At 47.2% G+C, this 21,275-nt stretch overlaps 1 protein-coding gene across 3 annotated transcripts; it reads right to left on the reverse strand.

The window, feature by feature from the left end:
* Positions 1-1,018: 1,018 nt before the first annotated feature.
* THNSL2 (threonine synthase-like 2 (S. cerevisiae)) lies at positions 1,019-17,060 on the reverse strand. 3 transcript variants are annotated; one of them, XM_011999828.1, is made up of 10 exons: positions 16,991-17,060; positions 14,662-14,738; positions 14,204-14,438; positions 12,703-12,897; positions 12,135-12,287; positions 8,552-8,782; positions 4,763-4,911; positions 4,537-4,662; positions 2,171-2,322; positions 1,019-1,746 (listed from the first exon to the last, which is right to left on the reverse strand). In XM_011999828.1, exons 3-10 carry the CDS (start codon positions 14,424-14,426, stop codon positions 1,521-1,523), a joined length of 1,455 nt encoding a protein of 484 aa, XP_011855218.1. In that variant the 5' UTR covers positions 14,427-14,438; positions 14,662-14,738; positions 16,991-17,060; the 3' UTR covers positions 1,019-1,520. The 3 variants fall into 3 exon arrangements, with proteins under 3 accessions (XP_011855218.1, XP_011855217.1, XP_011855219.1); XM_011999827.1 differs by lacking the exon at positions 16,991-17,060 and having other exon boundaries at positions 14,204-16,368; XM_011999829.1 differs by lacking the exons at positions 1,019-1,746; positions 2,171-2,322; positions 16,991-17,060 and adding an exon at positions 1,959-2,102 and having other exon boundaries at positions 14,204-15,108.
* Positions 17,061-21,275: the final 4,215 nt, after the last annotated feature.

Here is a 21,275-nt window from a genome sequence, read left to right on the forward strand (position 1 = left end):
TTTCATGGGTGTCTTCCTCTATAAAAAATACTTAAAATTCTATTGTACAACTGTGTTAGAAGAAAGATGAATAAAATCCCAACTGGATTATACTATTTTCTTTCGGTTTTAAAAGAAATGAAGACATTTTCATGGGCCTCTAATGAATGGTGGCTCCTAAGCATTGGGCCTATCATATCTAATGGGTAAGTGGCCCCAGGGGCTGCATCAGTGTCTGCTGCTGTGGATGTTAAAGTATCTCAGAAACTGCCAAGTGTCGTGGCTGGTAAGGAGTCACTGTCACTCCTTTAAGAACACTCCTTCTGTCTTCCTGGGGTCCAGCATCCCTGTCCTCCCCTTTGGGTACTGACTGCGGTGCCCCAATCTCCAGTCTTCCAGCAGAGGGCACTACAGGCCTTTCCCTTTAGTCCCACGGCGATACGGGGCTGCGATGTTCTGATGGGGAATGCCAGGCAGGGACCGCACCTGGTGAGCAGCGCCTTCAGACCTCAGGCAGGCAGGGGAAAGGGGCTCTGGAGGACAGATGCCTACTAGGTCATTTCACAGCAGCCCCCAGGGTGGCGGCAACAGCGTCCTCTAGTGGCAAAATATTGCTCCATCCAACGTCTGCCTCCCCTCCCCTCCTAGGGGCCCCCAGCGTCCAAGGCATGGGGCTTCTGTTGCCGTTCATGTATTTGTCTAAAACTCTCCTCAACCCACATAGGACTGGAACCTGATGAAACGGATTGCAACCTGAGTCAAATGGGCTCAATCCCAAGTGATGTATGAGCAACAGGGCCTTGACTCGGTTTGCACATTGATGCCAATGCTTTCCCACAGGGTCTCCATCTGGTGAGCCCCACCTCAACCTCTATGGATGCCAGCACCACCAGAGCCATGGCGCCTCAAGCCTGGGCCAATGCAGGGCAGTAGCGGGATGCCGCACACACCTCAGCCCACCACTCAGCGGCCCCCAGGACTGCCCACGGTCCTGCAGCCCTTCTAGGAAGGGACCTGCCCACAGGATGTGCCGTCTCCATCACACAGAACAAGCATTTTATTCCAGCAATTGCCAACATGTGAGCAGGGTGGAAGTCTCTGACAAGGCGGGCTAGAACCTTTGGATGTGTTTTGGGGGCCAAATCAGCTAAGGCTCAGAGAACATATAAAGGCTGCATGAAGGTGGTGAGCTGCCCCCACCTTCACAGGTCTGGGGTCCTAAATCCCTGGAGCCATGGTCAATCCTGTGCCCAAGGCTCTTCTCCTGCAGGCCCTGAAACTTTCACTACAGCTCAGACACTGCCGCGTGGGCCAGGGAGGGAGGGGGGGCTTCTGGCAACTGTTCACAGCCCCTCACTCAGCCTCCCTGGTGACCAGGCACAGAGTAGCCAGGGAACGGAGCAAAGCCAGCTGGCTCCAGACCCAGCTGAGCAGCCTCCTGGGAACCTCCTAACCTGTGCTTAATGGGGAGGGTCGCAAGGAAGCTCAGAGGGTGCACCTCCCTGGGATCTGAAGCCTAAAGCAAGCCACCTCCAGCCAGGCTACTGGGAGGTGTTGAGGGCATGACCCCTCCACCGTCGGCTAAGGTCCTCAATGGTGTCCTGAAGCATCAGGGTCCAGTTGTCACCTCTCCGCATCGGGGTGCAGCGTGTCTCCTTATGCTCCAGGGCTACGATCTCTGCAGGAGTCTCAGGGGTCAGGCCAGCAGCCAGGACAGCTTCCGGGAACTTGGCTGCAGAGGCAGGGGCAAGGCAGCACCGGGGAGTGCTGCTGGGGATGGGGGCAGGTGGCAGCAGGAGGACAGTGAGAGAATAGAGGGATGGGAAAGGAGAAGGTGGAGGAGGAAGGAGAAGAAACAGGGGAAGTTTAGGGATAGGGTGGGGTATGGAAGACAGAGACACAGACAGACAATTGGTACCTCAAACTTATCGCTACAATGATGCTACCTGGCGAACTGCTCTTCCTGGTTGGAGGCCAGCTCAGCCACCTCCTCTGCCCCTGACTGTCCTTGGGATACCTGTCACGTTCCCTCTTCTGGGCCCACAGTTTCCAGGGCACAGTTCCACACAGCACCCATCACACTCCATTACAGCCATTTGTTCGTAGTCCTGTCTCTCCCACCGCTTGGAGAAGAAGAGGGCCCCTGAAATTCAAATGGTCCCTCAGTGGCCCAAGCCCCCACGGCCTGTACCTGGGCTGCTGCCTGTCCATCTGCTGGTAATGGTAGTTCACGGCCACCGCCGAGTGGGGGCACAGCAAGTACTGGTTCTCATCCCAGCAGCGGCCCATGGTCTGGGTGATGGCTTCATCAGACACTGACGCGGATGTCACCACCTCTGAAAGCTGAAGGGTCCCAGGTCAGAAAGATGAGGTATGTTGGGAAAGCAGGGAAAGATGACAAAACCCCACTCTCCACCACAGATCCACACAAACCCCAGGGATCCAATGGGACATTCAGACCGAATGGCTCAGACGTGGCTCACAGTAAAAATCCGGCCTCCCAGTTTTGAGCTGACTCACTCAACTTGGAGGAAGGATACATTTGAGTTTTATGTCAATCCATTTAGTTGGGATTTGGCTCCTAATCAGCAAATCAACAAATCAAGATTTGTTCAACAACTTGCCACAGCCAGAAGGCTCCAGGCAGCTTGGTTGCTGGCACACCTCCTTCCTATCAGTTGCTATTCAGCTCATGGAGCACCTCCTCCAGGAAGCCCTCCCCACTTCCTTCGGACAGAGGAAGACTGCCTTGTCTGTGCTCCCTCAGTGTGTTTGGTTTATTTGATCATCTTCTGAAAATGTATTGCATGCTTATAATACACCAAACACCCTGCATATACTTGACTGCAATAGGGATCATAGAGTATCACAGATTTTCTCTTTTTCTTTTCTTTTTTTGAGACAGAGTCTCTGTCTACCCAGGCTGGAGTACTGTGACGTGATCTTGGCTCACCGCAACCTCCACCTCCCGAGTTCAAGCAGTTCTCCTGTCTCAGCCTCCCAAGTAGCTGGGATTTACAGGCATGTGCCACCATGCCCAGCTAATTTTTGGTTTTTTTTAGTAGAGATGGAGTTTCACCATGCTGGCAAGGCTGGTCTCAAACTCCTCACCTCAAACGATCCACCTGCCTCAGCCTCCAGATTTTCCTACAGCTACCTGCTGTGAATGAGGGTTCCCAGGCGGCAATGAATGTATTTTACTTGTCTTTGTGTTTCTAGCACCCAGTACAGTTCCTGGCTCATAGTAGATATATAATATGAATGCCGTTGCAGCAAGTGAAGTGTCTCCTCTGTGTATAGCCAGAGAGAGAATGAAAGAGTGGGGGGTATGGTGCCTGTCTTCATGGAGCACCTCATTTATATGAGGAGAAGGAATGTGAATGTCAAACCATTAACCAAATAAATTGATCTTTGGGTACATCAAAAGAAGTACAGATTCCAGAAGGCTGAAATTCCACTCCAGTCTGCATTGGTATGGCTCAGCCTAGAGAACTGCATCCGACTTGGAAAACAACACTTTAAGGTGGATATTGACCATGCAAAATTATGTCATGCAAGGGACCACTAAAGGAAGTGGGAAGACTAACCTGGTAAATGAGGATTCTCTAAATACTGGAAACACTCAGATGTAGAATCAGACTGTGTAAGCTAGAAGGAGCAGATTCTAGCTCAACGTAAAGACTTTTGTAATGGTGAGAGCTGGTGTGAGGTAGTGAGGGTCTGGTCACTGGAGGTATGCACAGTCTGGATGGCCACTCAGTGGGAATGTGGTAGAGAAAATTAAAGGCAGCTTCAGAAATCCTTTTTTTTTTTTTTTTTTAAACACAGAATAAGTACCATCACCAGGTTGCATTAAAATAAAAACAATCCTTCCCAATTAGATTCCTACCATTCCAAGGGAATAAAATTTCTCCTTTTCCAAGAAAAATAAGACAGAGAAAGGGAAGGAGGGAGGGAAAGAAAAAAGAAAGAAAGAAGGAAAGGAGGGAGGAGAGAGGGAGGGAGGAAGGTGAGAGAGGGACGAAGGAGAGGGAGGGAGGAAAGAGAGAGGAAGGAAAAGGAAGAAAGGAAGAGCTCAACGGAAACAATGGTCTCTGTTCATACTGGATGGGCAAAATGGCTTCCAGTTGACAGTACTATTGGAAATTAACAACAATAATAAGTAAAAATAAGTTAATATATCAAGCCATATATTACCAGGAAGTATGCAAAGTGCTTCACATATATCATTTGACTTAAATCTCACAACAACTCTATGAAGTAGGCATTCTTACTATCGCCATTTTATAGATGAAGGAACTGAGGCACAGAGTTTAGGAAACTGGCGCGGCGTCTCAGCGCTCACTTGGGATTGAGCCCATTCGACTCTAAACCATGTTCTCTATTACCTCTCCTCATTCAATAAATTGTTCCACGTAAAGCGGCAGTAAAAGTGACGGGCTCATAGCAGGTACTCAAGAAACAGGTGTCCTCTTCCCTTGACTAGACTTCCAAACCCCAAGTCTGCTATGTGGCTGTACCCTTTCCTTTCTCTGTGGTGTGTGGGCAGTGACTGACCTTGCTGTGCAGTTCCTTGGGCAGATTCACACTTTGGGTCCTTTCAAACTGCTCCATGAGGGCTCCTGTCACCTGGCTGTCACAGCCAGAGAGTAGCCAGAATACCCTCTCCATGTTGTAGGGCACCTGGGCAGAAAGTCACTTTCAGGTCCACACTGATCTCAGCCCCATCCAGTCCCACCCAACCAACACCTGGGCCAGATCTGCACACCTGCCCCAGGCCTACCTGAATGTCCATAGCTGATGCCAAGGTTGATTTAACAGCCTCAGACAGAGAGAAGTCTCCCTGCTGGACAGTCCTGTGGATGATGTCATTGCGGTTCACTGCCACGACCAGACGGATGGGCAGGCCTATCTTCTGAGCAATGTACCCAGCTTAAGACAAGAGAGGAAGAGAACAATGGCTTTTTAGAAACAAAAGAAAAAAGTAAATTGGGCTTCATCAAAGTTAAGAAACTTTTGTGCTTTTTGAAGCTTTTCTGCTTTAAAAAGGACACCATCAAGAAAATGAAAAGGCAACTCACAGAACGGGGAAAAAATGCAATTCATGTATCTGATAAGGGATTGTATCCAGAATATACAAAGAACTGTTGCAATTCAACAATAAAAATACAAATAACCGAATTAAAAAATGGGCAAAAGCAAATGTCCATCAGTGCCAGACTGGATTAAGAAAATGTGGCACATATACACCATGGAATACTATGCGGCCGTAAAAAAGGATGAGTTCATGTCCTTTGTAGGGACATGGATGCAGCTGGAAACCATCATTCTCAGCAAACTATCGCAAGAACAGAAAACCAAACACTGCTTGTTCTCACTCATAGGTGGGAGCTGAACAATGAGATCACTTGGACACAGAAAGGGGAACATCACACACCGGGGCCTATTGTGGGGAAGGGGGAAGGGGGAGGGATAGCATTAGGAGATATACCTAATGTAAATGACGAGTTAATGGGTGCAGCACACCAACATGGCACATGTATACATATGTAACAAACCTGCACATTGTGCACATGTACCCTAGAACTTAAAGTATAATAATAATAATAAAATGGGCAAAAGAACAGGCATTCCTTCAAAGAAGACATACAGATGGCCAATGAGCACAGGAAAAGATGTTCAACATCATTAGTCATGAAGGAAATATAAACAAAAACCATGAGCTATTACTTCACACCCTCTAGGATGCTAGAATCAAAAAGACAGATAATAAAAAGTGTTGGTGAGGATGTGGAGAAATTGGAAAATTCCTACACTGCTGGTGGTGACACAAAATGGTGCAGCCACTTTGGAAAACTGAAGTCTGTCAGTTCCTTAAAATATTAAACATAGAGTTATTATATAACAGGAATTCCACTCCTAGTTATATATCCGAAAGAAATAAAATATATGGTCACATGAAAACATACACAAACGTTCACTGCAGCATTATTCATAATAGCTGTGTTAAAACAATCCAAATATCTATCAGCTGATAAACTCATAAACAAAATATACCACTGTATGGTATATACATACAATTGAAAAAGTACTGATACATGATACAACACGGATGAACCTTGAAAACATTATGCTAGGGGAAAGAAGCCAGGCACAAAAGAGCACACACTGTATGATTCCTTTTATAGAAAATGTCTAGAATAGGAAAATCTATATAGAGAAACAAAATAAATTCATGGCTGCCAAGGGCTGGTGAAGGAGGTGGTCTAAGGAAAAGTGAGGAGTGACTGCTAATGGGTACAGGGTTTCTTTTTAGGGTGACATAAACATTCCAAAATTGGTTATGGTGATAGTTGCATAAGTCTGTGAATATATTATACTAAAAACCACTGAATCGTACACTTAAAATGTGTGAATGGTATGTGAATCATTTAGCAATAACCCTGTTTCAGACACACACACACAGGGAGAGCGAGCGTGAGGATGACTAGGAGCACATCACCATGCCCTGAGGCTGTTCTATGTCTCAGTCCCTGCAAGGGGCCAAAGTATTTCATAGATGGCTGACTACTGTAAAACACCAATTTTTGGAAGAGGAAATGAAAGTTCCAAGAGGTCAAAGTGACCTGTCCAAAGCCTAAGTGTCAGAGTCAGGATTCAAAATATGTCTAAGTCCTGAGCACATGCCCTCCCTCAACTCAGCCTCCCAGACTACTCTCCCTGCACAGGCACCAGGGGAGGCCAGAACAGCATCCTCAGTCCACCCCAACAGCAGTTCTTGTTTGCATGGAACAAGCAAGGAATTCCTCCCCCTAAGAGGTGTACAGCCCGAACATGTGACATCGTTTAGGAAGGTTTTACATATGGTGCTTTCATGAGCAGTTTATCTCTGGTGAGTAGCTAAGGGGAGTTAGGGACAACCACACCACCCAACATCACTGTTAACCTGGCAAAACGCTTTCTCATTCTTTTTTTTTGAGACTGAGTCTCTCTCTGTTGCCCAGGCTGGAGTGCAGTGGCACAATTTCAGCTCACTGCAACCTCCACCTCCCAGGTTCAAACGGTTCTCCTGCCTCCGCCTCCCAAGTGACCGGGATTACAGGCGTGCGCCACCACACTTGGCTAATTTTTGTATTTTTAGTAGAGATGGGGTTTCACCATGTTGGCCAGGCTGGTCTTGAACTACTGATCTCAACTTTCTCTTTCTTATTTCACCTGGTCCTCATGAGAACATCATGATATCCTTGCCTGACAGGGGAGAAATGGAGGCTCAGGAAGGTCCAGGGTCTTAAAGCCAAAGAGTTGGTTCCTGACAGAGCAAAGATGGATAGGAACGCCCTCAGGAAATGTTGATCACGTGTTTATTTTGTATCGGGCACTGTGGTAGGCTCTGGGCTGCAGAGGGCCACTGGCTGCACAATTAGGTGCATCACTAACTGGAGGGTGATGGGAATGGGGAGCATGGTGGGCTTTACCCCATGAGCGGCAAAGAGGCCATTCCCTCCTTGCCTGCCAGCCCGCTGTTCTCTCCACCCTTCTTTCAGTGGCAGAAGTCAGGAAGCCCCACGCAACCAACACCTGGGCCACATCTGCACACCTCCCCCAGTGGCTTCCTAACCACTGTGCTCTCAGCTAGACCATCCTTGGTGCTCATCAGAACCAATGCCATTGCTGGAACTATCAGGAAGAGTAATTCCCCTCGCCTCGCCAGCTCTGCAGCCAGACTGCCTGGGTCGCACTCCTGGCCCAGCTGTGTAACCAGGGCATGACTCCTTTCTCTGTGCCTTTGTTTCCTCATTATAAAATGGAAAGTGTCTTCTCCACAGGTGGATAAATGAGTTCATATGTGAAAAGCATTTAGAACAGTGCCAGTTGCATACTAAGTGCTTGATAAATATTAGTGATTAGATAAAATGATTTTAATGCTACACAGCTGTACAGCACTTTGCCCTTACAAAGTCTGCATGTACACAGGAATCTTATTCGTTCATTGAGGCAGTCCTGGGAGATATGATGAGTGATACAATCTCATTTTATAGCTCAAAGATTGAGTCTAAAGGACTGCTCCACAGCCTCTCAGCTAGTAAAGGACAGAACTGGGGCCAGAACCCCAAGTCCAGAACTCTTTCCACATCACATGGGGTCAGGGTAGTGCATCCAGGAAGGGGAACACACGTGCCAGTCAAGCCGCTTGCCCTCACATTGGGTAGCTGGCCAGGGTTGAGAGCAAAGTCCACATTTCTGATTGACGGCACTGCCAGCCAGGCACAGCGGCTGACCCTTGACCTTGCCTCTCCACACTCTGCTGAGCCGGCGAGCACATCAGGTGAGGCTGCAGGAGCATGCAGGGTTAAGCCATCACCCTCTGCTGCTGGCAGCAGGAGCCCAGGATGCTGCCCCAGGCAATGACAGGGGAAATCTTCTGGAAGCTTCTTCTGTGGGGTTTCCCATCACCTTCAGAACTGGGACTCCACCTTCTTTCTCCTCACAGTTGCAGCCAAAAGGCAGCTAGAAGGACTGGGGCCGCAGGTATTTTTCTAGAAAGCCCATTTGTGCCCCGGGGGCTCCTTACCTGCAAGGTTACCGGCAGCCCCTGTTGGCACAACCACCTCCACCAGGGGTAGGGGATGCGTGTCCAAGGATGGCGTACACTGGAAGTAAGCAAAGAAGTGGTGGGCCATCTGCACCAGGACCCGGGACCAGTTGATCGAATTCAGGCTCATCAGATTGTGCTTCTTGACAAAAGCCACGTCGGCAAACACAGTCTTGATCGGCTCATCGAGCTCATCGCTGTTTCCCTCCACTGTCGGGGCGAGAGGAGAGGGCAGCCGTCAGGAGCATGTAGAACCCCCAGGAGGTCAGCACCCGCCTGCAACAGCCCTCCCAGGCTGAGCCCATCCTCCTGGGACCTTCACGTAGCCTAGATTTCTTTACTTTCACGTAGCTTGACCTCACTTTCTAGACTCAATATTAAGCTCCTCAAGGACAGAAACCATGCCTCAGATGCTTGTGTTCCTAAATATCTGCCCTAGCTTAGAACAGAAAGGGGAGCCAGAACCAGTTCCAATGTTTCTACCATTATCTAAAATAAGATAGCAAATGTCAACCTTCTGGGATCCTGGGAAAATTTCTCTTTGTAATCCCTGCCTACTTCCCCCACTCTTCCGCAGACGAGGAACTGTGTGGCTGACTGGAAAATGATGAGAGTCATAGCCTTTCCTCCACAGTCCTCTACCAGGGCCCAGGGTGGAAACAGCCAACATTCCCCCGTGGTCTGCCCTCTGCCCTCATTAGGTCACAGGATAGGCGTTCTGCTCTCTGCTCCTATATGGCAGGTAAGATTACATGGACAGAACTTCCCCTCCATGAAGCTGGGTGTGTACATCAGCGTAATTTATGAGTGAATTACTGGATAAATTTATGGTGAATTGTCCACTAATACAAGTTATATCCCCCATCTAGCTCAATAAGCAATCAAGCCAATATTGATTTCTTATCTGACACCCGAGTATGTCTCCATTGAATCTACACTTGGAAGGGAGAGGGGTGAACTTTACTGGGAAATGTGCCAGAGAAGGCATTAAAGGTGCTAATCATTCTGCCCTTCGACACTGTGTAGCAGCAATGGAGCTGGGGGACTGACTCTAGATCCCCGTGTGTATCCAGAATGGCCAGGGCCCGTCATGGTGATTCCATTCCTTTGCCAGGACCAAGCCAATCAGTGCCTGGTATTCTCATGGGGTCAGGGTTGGCTCCACAATGAGCATGTGAATAAATTCAGGTCAGTGAACCACAAAGACGTGTTTGCTGGGTTCTAAGAAAAGATTCACTGCTTTTAAAGAAGAGCAACAGGAAAGGAGAGACCTGGTTACCTCAAGGAAACACCATATGACCACAAGAGCCTTAGGACTGAGGACGGCAGAGCAGAGAATGGGAAGGACCTGAGTTTCTGAGAGCAGTGTGAGTCACTGAATGAAGCAACTGGGAGCCCACTCCACCTCTGGCCTTCCAGTTATGGAAGCTGGAAAATATTCTTGTTTAAGCTGGTCTGAGTTGAATTTTTTGCTACTTCTAGCCAGAAGCATCCCAAATAATATAATTAATAAATACCTAGCACCTGCTGATTATTCTGTGCTTAAGAAGAACCAAGTATACAACGTACATGGAAATTAATGAGTTTATAAACCAACTGTCCACACGCAATAATCTAAGTGGTCCATCCCTACTTGCTAAGCTTACCAGTCTACGGAAAAATACATATTTGCTGTTACATCCTGAACTAACACACATCCTCCTTAAAACCAAACCAGAAAGCTCTAGAAAGGAAAGAAAGCATCTGAATAGTGCCATTTATAAACAAAACTGATTTCTGTGAAGCCTGCTGCCTTAGTTTCTGATTTTCTTCAACATGTACACAACAAAACACTCCCTTCAGGTCCAGATTTAATGACTTATTACATTCATCAGATTCCATACTCCCACCATTACTTTACACTCGAGCACTGTTCTCCAATCCACAAGTCAGGAATGGAGCTTTCAGTCACACCCTTAGGTCTGCATACAAAAAAGAAAAAAAGGGAGGAGGAGGCAGGACAGAGGCACAAAATGCTATTCTCTGCTTTGATTCTAGGAAAAAACAGTCCTAGATCCATAACTAGCAATTTTGGTGTTTGGGGTATAACAAGGACCCTCAGGAGCCTGAATCTTGTGCATTGAAGTCTTGCAACAACTGCGGGAAAATGCAGCCAAATATGAGCAATTAGCAAGGCAAATGTGTAAGACGACGTCAACACCTGCATTAGCATGGACTTTTCACTGGCAAGTGTATGTACTTGCTAAAGAACAGAGCAGAGGGGCAGTTTGCTTGCTCTTGAACAAACTGACAAAGGATATTATGCTATTCCTTTGGATAAGCTTGCTTTCACTGTGCTTTTGCTCCTTGTCACAGCTGATGTTATACAAAAATAACCTCTACAGGATGATCATAAGAAGCCAGGACAGTTGTAGAAGGAACATTCTCTGCCATCACACTTGCTGTTCTGTCACGTGAGTGACCAAACTAAGCTAGGCCTCCTGGAAAGCATGCCCGAGGCCACAGCCCACCCAGGCCAAAACTTAATCCAAGTCCCCACCTTACAGCTACCTGGGGTCCAGCAGGGTGTGAGAGGTAAAAATAAAAATGTACAGCTCCACCCACACTCACCCCATCTTTCTCCACTCCCAATCCCTATAATGATTAAATCCATTAGGAATAGATGGCCTGATATTAAGAAAGATGGCTTTTGCCTTTCTCCAAGCACAAAATGCTGTGATTCTCATGATGTGACTCAGGTAGGAGTATAACCAGTGGTGGGTACCACTGATCCCTATTTTAAATATTTAGACCGGATACCTAGTGCATGGCTTAGTTGTTCCCATAAAGAACAGCAGGAACCGTCAACATATAATGACACATTCTCTTTTTTTTTTTGACAGGGTCTCACTCTGTTGCCCAGGCTGCAATGCTATGGCGTGATCCTGAGTCACTGCAGCCTTCTGGGCTTAAGCGATCCTCCCATCTCAGCCTTTGGAGTAGCTGGGACTATAGGTGCACACCGTCAAGCCCGGCTAATTTTTGTATTTTTTATAGAGGCAAGGTTTTGCCATGTTGCCCAGGCTGGTCTCAAACTCCTGGGCCGAAGCGATCCACCCACCTTGACTTCTCAAAGTGCTGGAATTACAGGCGTGAGTCACCGCACCTGGCAACACATTCTCTTAAAATCATTACTTAACATGTTGGTGTCCTCTAAACTTCAGAGTCTTGGAACAAAACCCAAGTCATTTGGCTCAGGTTGTGACTCTGCATGGCTGCTGACATACATGACACTGGCAGGTTGGACATGCATGGAGGTGGCATTTTTTGGGATACGGTTTTCAATCCGTACTTAGTGTGCTGTACTGTTGGTATCAGTTTATGCATCTGTCACCTCCAATAGTTTACTGTGTAGCCAGAACCCTGCCCAGAGCTGAGCCAAGGCATATACACCAACCTCAAATATGACTGATAAAAGGAAGACAGTTACCCAATTGTGCAGTTTTGTTCCAGCCCATCTCCCAAAGCAAACCCAAGTAGGGCAGGGCTGCACTGTCCCTAGAGCCTCTGCCTCAGCACACACCTCCAAACACATGTACGTTCTCCTTCAGCACCGTCGTCATCTGGAGCTCCTGAATCTTTGTGCAGTGACCTTTGGGCAGCAGAACGATAATGTCCACATTCTTTGCCCCTTGAACACTCTCAATGGCAGCACTTCCTGTGTCTCCAGATGTTCCTGGACGGGAAGAAAGGATAACCCTCCCCCTTTAGAACAAAGGGAATGAACAAGGAAAGAAAGGGTCCCCAAAGCACTGTTGTCAAATATAGCAACAACTACTTCAAATACTTGGAGGATATGAACCTAGCACTCCACATAGGGTCCATGGATCCACGGATAAAATTCAGGACATGAGTGAACTTGTGAACCACATCATCTTAAGCATTTTGTGCACTTCAAACGTTACTCTGAGAAAGTTCCATAGCCTCCATCAGCCTGGCAAAGGGGTCTATGGCACCAGAAAAGGTTAGGAACCTTGCTCTGGAAGAACCAGTACCATAGTCCCTGAGTGGCTCTGTGAACAGCATCCCATAGGTGGACACCCTACAGTCACAGCACTCAGGTATTCCGTGTTCATGCCCCCAAAACACACCTACAACCACAGTGACGTGCTTCTCCCTCTTCTCCAGGAAGTACTGCAGGAACTGTGCTGTGCAGGACAGGGACAGGTCCTTAAATGCATATGTGACACCATGCCACAGCTCCAACACATTCAGCCCATTCCTCAACCTGGACAGATGGACCACCTCTCTGTGACGGAATCTGCTGAAGGCTCGGTCGATCAGATCTGTGAGGGTAGTGGGGTGGATAGCCAATGAGGGGCCTGGTCTCTTTCTCAAGTTCCCTCTCAGTCTCTGAAGATAAAGTTTCCAACTCCTGCTACTAAAAGGCCAAAAATGTTCATCTTAAATGATACCATTTTTGAATACAATTGTATAAACCTAGAAAAAAATCTGGGAAAACATACACCAAACTTTCGTAGATTCCTTATAGTGATTTCCTCAGAGACCAGCATTGGTGCTAGAAGACTTTTTCATTTTTTATACTTCTTCATTGTTTGACTGTCTCGTGAGCATGTATTCCAATCAGGGGTCAATTAAATAGCTACATAACACATCAATGTCACATCCCATCTAATGCTCCTTCCTAAAGACAGGAAGCTTTTTGTTTGTTTGTTGCATTACTAAATCTCACACCTGTGACACCAGAGCTTTTGGATGGCTGATATACAGCCCTCCCTAAGGCAGGACTGGAGCAGTCCTAGAGCAGAGCTTCTCAAACTGTCACTGGCAAACCAAGCACCTGGGATCTTGTTAAAAAGCAGGCTGGTTCAGTCAATCTGAAGCAGTCCCAGATTTCCAACAAATGCCCAAGCAATGCCATTACTGCTGGTCATCAGACTGCATTTTAAGTGGTCCTTTCTCTTCCCCAACCCCAAACCACCACCATTACATTATGGCTTTTGTTCTTGCTGTTTAAAGTGTGGCTCATGGACCAGTAGTCTAGTATTATTTGGACATCTGACAGAAATGCAGAATTGTCACTCCTATGCCAGACCCACTGAATCAGAATTTGGTTTTTAACAAGATCCTGGAGGCAATCCATAGGCACAGTATAGCTTAAGACAAGCTGGTCCGGGACAGTCTTGAAGTCTCTTCTGGAATTAACATTCAAAACATAAAATAGCAATTTGGGGGTCTGGGTGCTTTACGTGCAGTAAGGAAACACCTCAACATTCAAGTCACTCAAGATGATTCTAAAATCCCTAGTGTTGAAGAGGTTTTTTTTGAAAGAAAGAGAGGAAGGAAGGAAGGAAGGAAGGGAGGGAGGGAGGGAGGGATGGATGGATGGAGGGAGGGAGGGAAAGGAGGGAGAAAGAAAGAAAGAATGAAGAAAATTTCAACATTCATCTTCCTGGAGAAAAGATGAAATCTTTCAGAATATTTTCAATTCTGGGATTCTAGAGTCGGGAAAAGAAATAAAGTTTGAGAAACGTGACTAGAGACTTCCTAGTGGTTTGGTGATGGATTTGCAATTCTGTAGACTGAGCTGGCAGGGGCTGGAGGAGTGGAAGTAGAGGTGGGAGCGCTCACCATTTAAGTCATCTTTCGGAATGAGCTCAGAGCCGATGAAGAGGGCGCACAGCTCCTTCACCAGGCCAGGATAGGAGAGTGTGCTCCACTGGCACAGGGTCTCTCTGTCCAACTGTGGGAGCTCTTCCGGCATAAAGAGGCCTCCGTCGGGTGCATAGCCAGAGAAGAGGGCCCCCTCAAAGTTGACCCGTGGGGCTATGCCCCTGGTGCTGACGTACCACATGATCCTGGAGGCCTGCAGAGAGGACAGTCCCAGAGGCACCTGGTCTCCAAGCTCCCACACCCCATGGGGCAAAGCCAAAGCACACACAGTCTCACAGTTAGCCTCTGGACCACCACTCTCTGGGGCATATGTCCCAGACCTAGAGATGGCAGTCCTGTCTCAAGTCTCATGCCAGCTTCATCTGCAACCATGTAAATCATGATTCCATCAATCAAAATGAGGCTATTCCACTGACCTCCTGTCTTCAGGGAGAAGGTACCGGAGCATGCCTGGAAAAGAGAAAGCTTGGTCCTCACCAGTGAGAAAGGCGGCCTGGGGGTGGGGACAGATAATAGCAATAGTAGGCAACTACCAGCTTGACATCTCTCTTGCTAAGGTAAAAGGCCAACACACAGAGTTATACACCCCTGTCAGGGATGTCTGGAACCACTTCTGCTCAAAAACCAAACACCTTCAATGGTTATTGGAAACACTGTCTACAGCCTAGTAGTTCTCGACTCTGGTAGCCTGTTGGCATCAACTTGAGAGCGTTTAAAAAAAAAAAAAAATACAACTACCTGAATCAATTAAATTAGACTCTAAATAAGAGGCTCCTCAAGAGAGTCTAACATGCAGCCAGGGTTGAGAAGAGGGTGACCAACTTATCCCAGTCCGCCCAGGAGTTTTCTGGTCTTAAAACTGCAAGTCCCATGTCCTAGGAAACCCCTCAATCCCAGGCAAACTAAGATGGTTGGTCATCCTAGTGGATAACCAGTGTTCTCCCTCTTAGCCTAATCCTAGGACAGTTACAAGTGCTGACATGCAGTCTTTAAAACTAACTGGCCCTGCATGGACTGAGTTCTCTGGTTCCTGGGGAAGCCCAGGGCACCTTAGGCCTAACTCTGGTCACACTTTCACATCGGTTACTTTCCCAGGAGCCAGATGCCATGTCAAGGAGCTGGGATTGAACTCTGAACACCTTCCTCTGGATCATGACAGTGAATTTAGGGGCACTGGCTTCGAAGCCCCAGAGTAACTCTGGGGATGAATTTGACAAGACATAGCCCTCAGTATTAGTTTGGACTTTCTGTGCCAGGGCGGGAGGGGAACCCCTGCCCTCTAAGGGCAAAGCCACCCAACGCTCTCTACCTACATGAAGCCTATGAGCACTGACCTGGAGGAATTCTCATTTCCTAGTCTGTGGCTCTGACATCTACGAGCCCAAGTGCAAGTCTCATGTGGGCTGCCACATGTCACTCTCTTACCTACAAATATAACTGTATCTAACTTAGAGACAGAGACAAGCTTGATCATACAAACCATGAATCTTTTGAAAGTGATTATGCTGGGACAATGGTATAAGCCAGAACTGTCTCTGGCAACCTAGGACACAAGGTCACCCCATGTGGAAGTCCATGTCAAAGAGATGAAATCTGGCTAACTCCAAAAGTTAACTGCAGTGGATAAGCAAAGCAGACAGTATTTCACAAAACAGAACCAGGGTTGGGGGGCAGGTGTTAGCGGTGAGCTCAATAAAGAGAGGAATTTCTGCAATTCTGTAGTAAGAGTTAGAGCCAACGCAAACTGCCCAAGACCCTGGCATAACAGAAAGACGGCCTTCCTAGGACCAGACTTAAATGCTACGCCTAAGCCCAAAGAACCCGTCGCAGGAGTGAGGGCAGGAGCAAGCAGGGCAATCAGCTACAGCAAAAGAAAGTATTTTTGGAATGCCCTTCCCTGGGTGGAAGGAATATCACACCTGGGGCACTGGGAAGGAGGATATGGAACAACTGTCCAGCAACAGAGGACAGAGGGGCTGGCGCGGGGCTCTGAGCAGGTCATGGAAGGAGCTAGCCTCATTAGCACAGACCCATGCCCCTCACGCAACAGGACTGTCCCTGTTCTGTCCAATGCCCTCCAGGGGCAGCATTCCCATGCCAACGGACCAAAGCTAAAGAGAAATACACATGGTTGGGTTCAATGTAAGCCAGAGGCGGAAACAGCAACCATAGGAGGTGGCGAGGTTGAAGAAGAAAACCAAGTGCTGTTTGTTGGGCTGCTCTGTGAGGCCTTCAAGCATGGGATGCAGACCCGGACTACGTGACTCCTGGGATTTTATATTCTAATAATTTTCCCTCACGACTCCTCTGGACCCTATTCCAGAGTAGAGAAGGTCAGAAAAACTCTGACCGATAACCAGGATAAATAAACACTATGGAAAATAGGAGCGGCGCTCCTCATGGAGGTGAAGGCGTTTTGTGAGAAGCGGTGGGGCAGGGCGGAGACTCGGACCCCAGGAGCCGACGGCACCCCTAGGGGTGGAGGCAGGCCCCGGGCTCTCCCAGCCTACCGGCGCCAGTCATCCCGCCAAGGAGGGCCGCCTAAACCCTCAGGGGGCTCGCAGGCGCCTGAGGTTCCACTCCCTGCCCTTGAAAACACCACGGACTTCTGTTCCGGGTTTCTCCATTGACTGCCCAAACCCCGCAGAAAACGCAAAGCATCAGAAACCCCACCACCACCCTCCCAAGTTCCCCCAAGTCCGAGCGCCGGAACCAAAGGTTCCAGAAACGGGCGGGGCGACCGACGCGGGCCTGCTGGAGTCAGGGCTGAGCAGAGCCGCAAGAGCGTCCGGAGCTCGGAAATCTCGCCCGCTACGACCCCGGGTGGGCGGCAAGGTTGGCGCGCGTTACCGGTGCAGGGAGCGGAGCGCAGCGGGGATGCCCGCGCTGCGAACGTGAGCACTCCCGAGTCCGCGTCCCCGGCGGTGGGGTGGGGCTTCCGGTCAGGGCCGGAGCTATGGTTCTCAGCTCCGGGGAGCGAAGGACCTGGGGGTGGGGCGGGGAGCGGAGGGCGGAGCGCGGAGGAGAGCGCGTGGGCCGCGGTGCGGGATCAGGGAGGTATCACCAGGGGGAAGCCCTGTGCCCCTCCCGCGGCCCGTTTTTTAAGGCGCTTTAGTAAACGCTTTATTCACATTCAGCTTCAGAATCTTCGTTGCAGGGCTGTGAGTCCCACCAAACCTCATTTTTCAGTTTAGAAAATGGACAGCAAGGTGCGAAGAAGAAAGGCCCTGCGTTCCTTTAGGATTCTTGTCTCTCATCTGCAGCATCAGAGAGCTGGAGAGCATGAGAGCCTTGGTTCTCAACCTGCGGTTAGTATGTTAGGATTTCAGAACCCACCAGATTGGTGACATCGGCTCAACTCCGAAAATTCTTTATAAAAAAATTTCAGTGGTTTTGGGGGGTATGAAAATTCTTTATATTTTTTGAGAAACACTTTTTATTAAGCATAGGTCTATTCTAGGATAAAAGCCCGTCACCCCCATTCATTTTTTAAGAGAAACAAAAAGACAAGAACTTGAAGGGAAAACAAAACAGCAACAACAACAAAAACGCCCTCTAGATAAGCCCAAATGCCCCTGGATTCACATTTAGCTCCTGGGGCCACCCACTGAAGCAAAATTAGAGGAGGTAGACCAGAGAGGTTCAGGCAAAGGTTTAGTTCTGAGTGGGCCAGGTCACTCTGGCAGTCCCATCTGGGCCTCCAGCGACCCTCTCGTGTTGCCTGTTTCTGCCTATTTCTTCCTCCTATCTCTGACATCCTCCTACACTTGTGGTTTCTGCTTACTCAACTTACCTGTTCTCCAAAATTCGGCCCATACATGGTGCCCTCTTGACATATCCACACAGGTGCATGCAGCTACCATGGATTGACCCTAGTCTGGGTGGGTCTCAGATTCTGGAAAGAGAGAGGGAGAGAGAGACTGGTCACTGCTCAGCTAATGGGATTGGCCTTCTTGTCCCAAGCTGGGGCTGAGGACTTGTCACAGAGTTCACACAGGGGTCAGAGGGGACATTCCAAGAGAGACGGGTATAGGCCAGGCAGGGACCCCCAAAGAGTTTTCATCCCCTCTATGAGATGTACTTAATCGCTCAGAGGCCAGGGAAACTGAGGCCCATGGCAAAAATAAGATTCAGCAGCGTGTGTTACAGCACTCGTGTGTGTTACAGCGTGTGCTACAGACTCAACCAGTAGAGTCTGCATGAGGACAGATGCACCTTCCACGGACCTCCTGCATGAGGACAGATGCACCTTCCACGGACCTCTCCCACAAGCTCTCTGTCACAGTTACACAGGCCTGCAGGCCTTTGCGATTCTATGGGCAGGAGGAGTGGCCAGAAACTGTTCTCTGAATTGTAGTTTTGACTCCCCAGAAAAGAGAGGAGCAAAACGCTCAGGGAACAACAGGGTTCATCAGGAATCTCTGCCTGAGACATGAAGAACAGGACAACCGCAGAGAACAGAAACATCCGCATGGCCCATGAGGAAGACAGAATTCTGAATCGCCAAGCAGCAGTAGGGATGTGGAGTACTCGGGGACTTCTACACAGTATCAACATTTAGTTTTTATAGGATTAGAAACCGCCTGTTTTTTTTTTTTTCTTTTCAACCTTTATTGATTAGAGTGCTTAGCTGTCTATAACATTGAAGCCAACGATCTTCCAGCCAATGCTGAAGCAGAACCCTGGGGTCGATGCAGTGCTGTTTCTTCTGTGTGACCCAGGAAGAGCTGTCTTTAGAGAGGCTTCTCCAAAGCTGTACAGGAGAGTTTACCTTTGTTGCCATGCACTGGATGTAGGAGTTAGGGACCAGAGCCCTTGCTAAGGATTAGGTTAGGGCCTGGACTTCTGGAGAAGAAAGCAACCTGCTAAAAGTCCTCCAGCCTTTGTGCAGGGCAGAGGAAAGAACTCACGCTGCTTCTGGTGTCCAAGCTGGGCAAAGACAGCAGGGCAAAAGAGAGAGAAGATGACATTCCAAATCAGGACAAACTATTCTCTCAGAGCATTTTCGAACTCCTAAATTGATGATCCATCATTTTGCCAAGTGTGTGTGGTGGTGGTTTGAGGAAATGGGGTAATATTTAAGTTTAAGTACCCTGAGTCACCCTCACGTCTTGAGTTCCTGACTCAGTAACAAGAGTGCCAAATAAATAGCCCCAAATTGTCAAACAAAACCTGACTGGCATAATTCCAACTGCCTTTTTTGCAGAAATGATCCTAAAATTCATTTAGAGGTGCAAGGAACCCAGAGTAGCCAATATAATCTTGAAAAAGAAAAACATAGTTGGAGGACTTACACTTCCTAATTTTAAATCCTAGTACAAATCTATGTTAATCAAGATGGCCTGGTACTGGCATAAGGATAGACAAACAGATCAATGGGATAGAACTAAGAATCTAGAAATAAATCCATACCTATATGATCAATTGATTTTTGACAAGGATGTCAAGACTACTCAATGGGGATCGAATAATCTTAAATAAATTATAATTGGATAACTGGACATCCATACACAAATGAGTGAGTTTGGACCCCTGCCTCACACCGTATGCAGAAATTAGCTGAAAGTCAATCAAAGACCTAAGTATAAGAACTAAAACCATAAACGTCTTAAAATTAAACATAAGTTTAAATCATTGTGCCCTTGGGTGAGGCAACAGTTTCCTAAATATGACACCAGAAGCACATGCAACAAAAGAGAACACAGATAAATTGAACTTCGTCAAAATTAAAACTCTTGTGCATCAAAGGACTGTATTAAGAAAGTGAAAGACAACCTACAAAGTGGGAGAAAATATTTGCAAATCATATACCTGATAAGAATCTAGTATCCAGAATATATAGAAAGCTCTTACAACTCAGTAATAAAAATATCTAAGTCTTAAATGGGCAAAGAACATAAATGGACATTTCTCTGAAGAAGATAGACAAATGGCCAATAAGCACATCAAAAGATGTTTAACATCATTCATCATTAGGTAAATGCAAATCAAAACCACAATGAGATACCGCTTGTCACCCACTAGGATGGCTAGAATCAAAAAAGATAACAAGTGTCAAGGATGTGGAAAAATTGGAACCCTCATACATTACTGGTAAGGATGTAAACTGCTGCAGCCACTTTGGAAAAACAATTTGGCAGTTCCTCAAAATGCAACCAAGCAATTCCATTATTAGGTACATACCCAAGAGAATGGAAAACATAGGTTCATGCAAAATATAGCGTAAGAATGTTCATAGCAGCACTATTCATAATAGCCAAAATGTGGAAACAACCCAAATGTCCATGAACTGAAAAATGGATAAACGTATGTGATCTATCCAAACTGTGGAAAATTATTCAGCCATAAAAGGAATGAAATACTGATACATGCTATGACATGAATGAACCTCGAAAACATTATGCAGGTGAAACAAGCCTGACACAAAAGGCTGCATATTGTGTGGTTCTATTTATAGGTAACACCCAGAAACTTGTTCTGGGCATATAGATTTACTTAAGTCTGTAGAGGCTGAAAATAGATTAGTGGTTGCCAGGGGCTGGGCAAGACAGAAATGGGGAGTGACTGCTAATGATTCCAAAGGTTCTTTTAGGGGCGATTAAAATTTCTGGAATTAGATAGTGGGAATGGATGTACAAATCTGTATGAATTTACTAAAAATCATGGGATTGTACACTTTAAAGAGGTGGATTTTATGCTACGTGAATTATATTGTATTTGAAATCTGCAAAAAATATAAAAACTGATTGACTAGGAGTCAGGGTGGAAGGAGAGGAAGGCTTTTAAGGCCCTGCAGGGCGGACTGAGTCCTGGGAAGGAGCACATTTGCTGCCACTGAGAGAATAAAACAATCAGAGAAAGCCTGATTCAGGCGTGATTTAATTAATAAGTAAACAACTTTAGAAATGATTTCTAAAAACTCAGAGAACACAGCCGCCTCTGTTGCTAAGAGCTTCTCAAATATATTAATATTATGTACTCTTTCCTACTGTTCCAAATACATTCTTCCATTGCTGGATTTATTAAATAG

This window comes from Mandrillus leucophaeus, unplaced genomic scaffold (genome assembly GCF_000951045.1).
Source record: "Mandrillus leucophaeus isolate KB7577 unplaced genomic scaffold, Mleu.le_1.0 Scaffold602, whole genome shotgun sequence".
NCBI classification, from domain to species: domain Eukaryota; kingdom Metazoa; phylum Chordata; class Mammalia; order Primates; family Cercopithecidae; genus Mandrillus; species Mandrillus leucophaeus.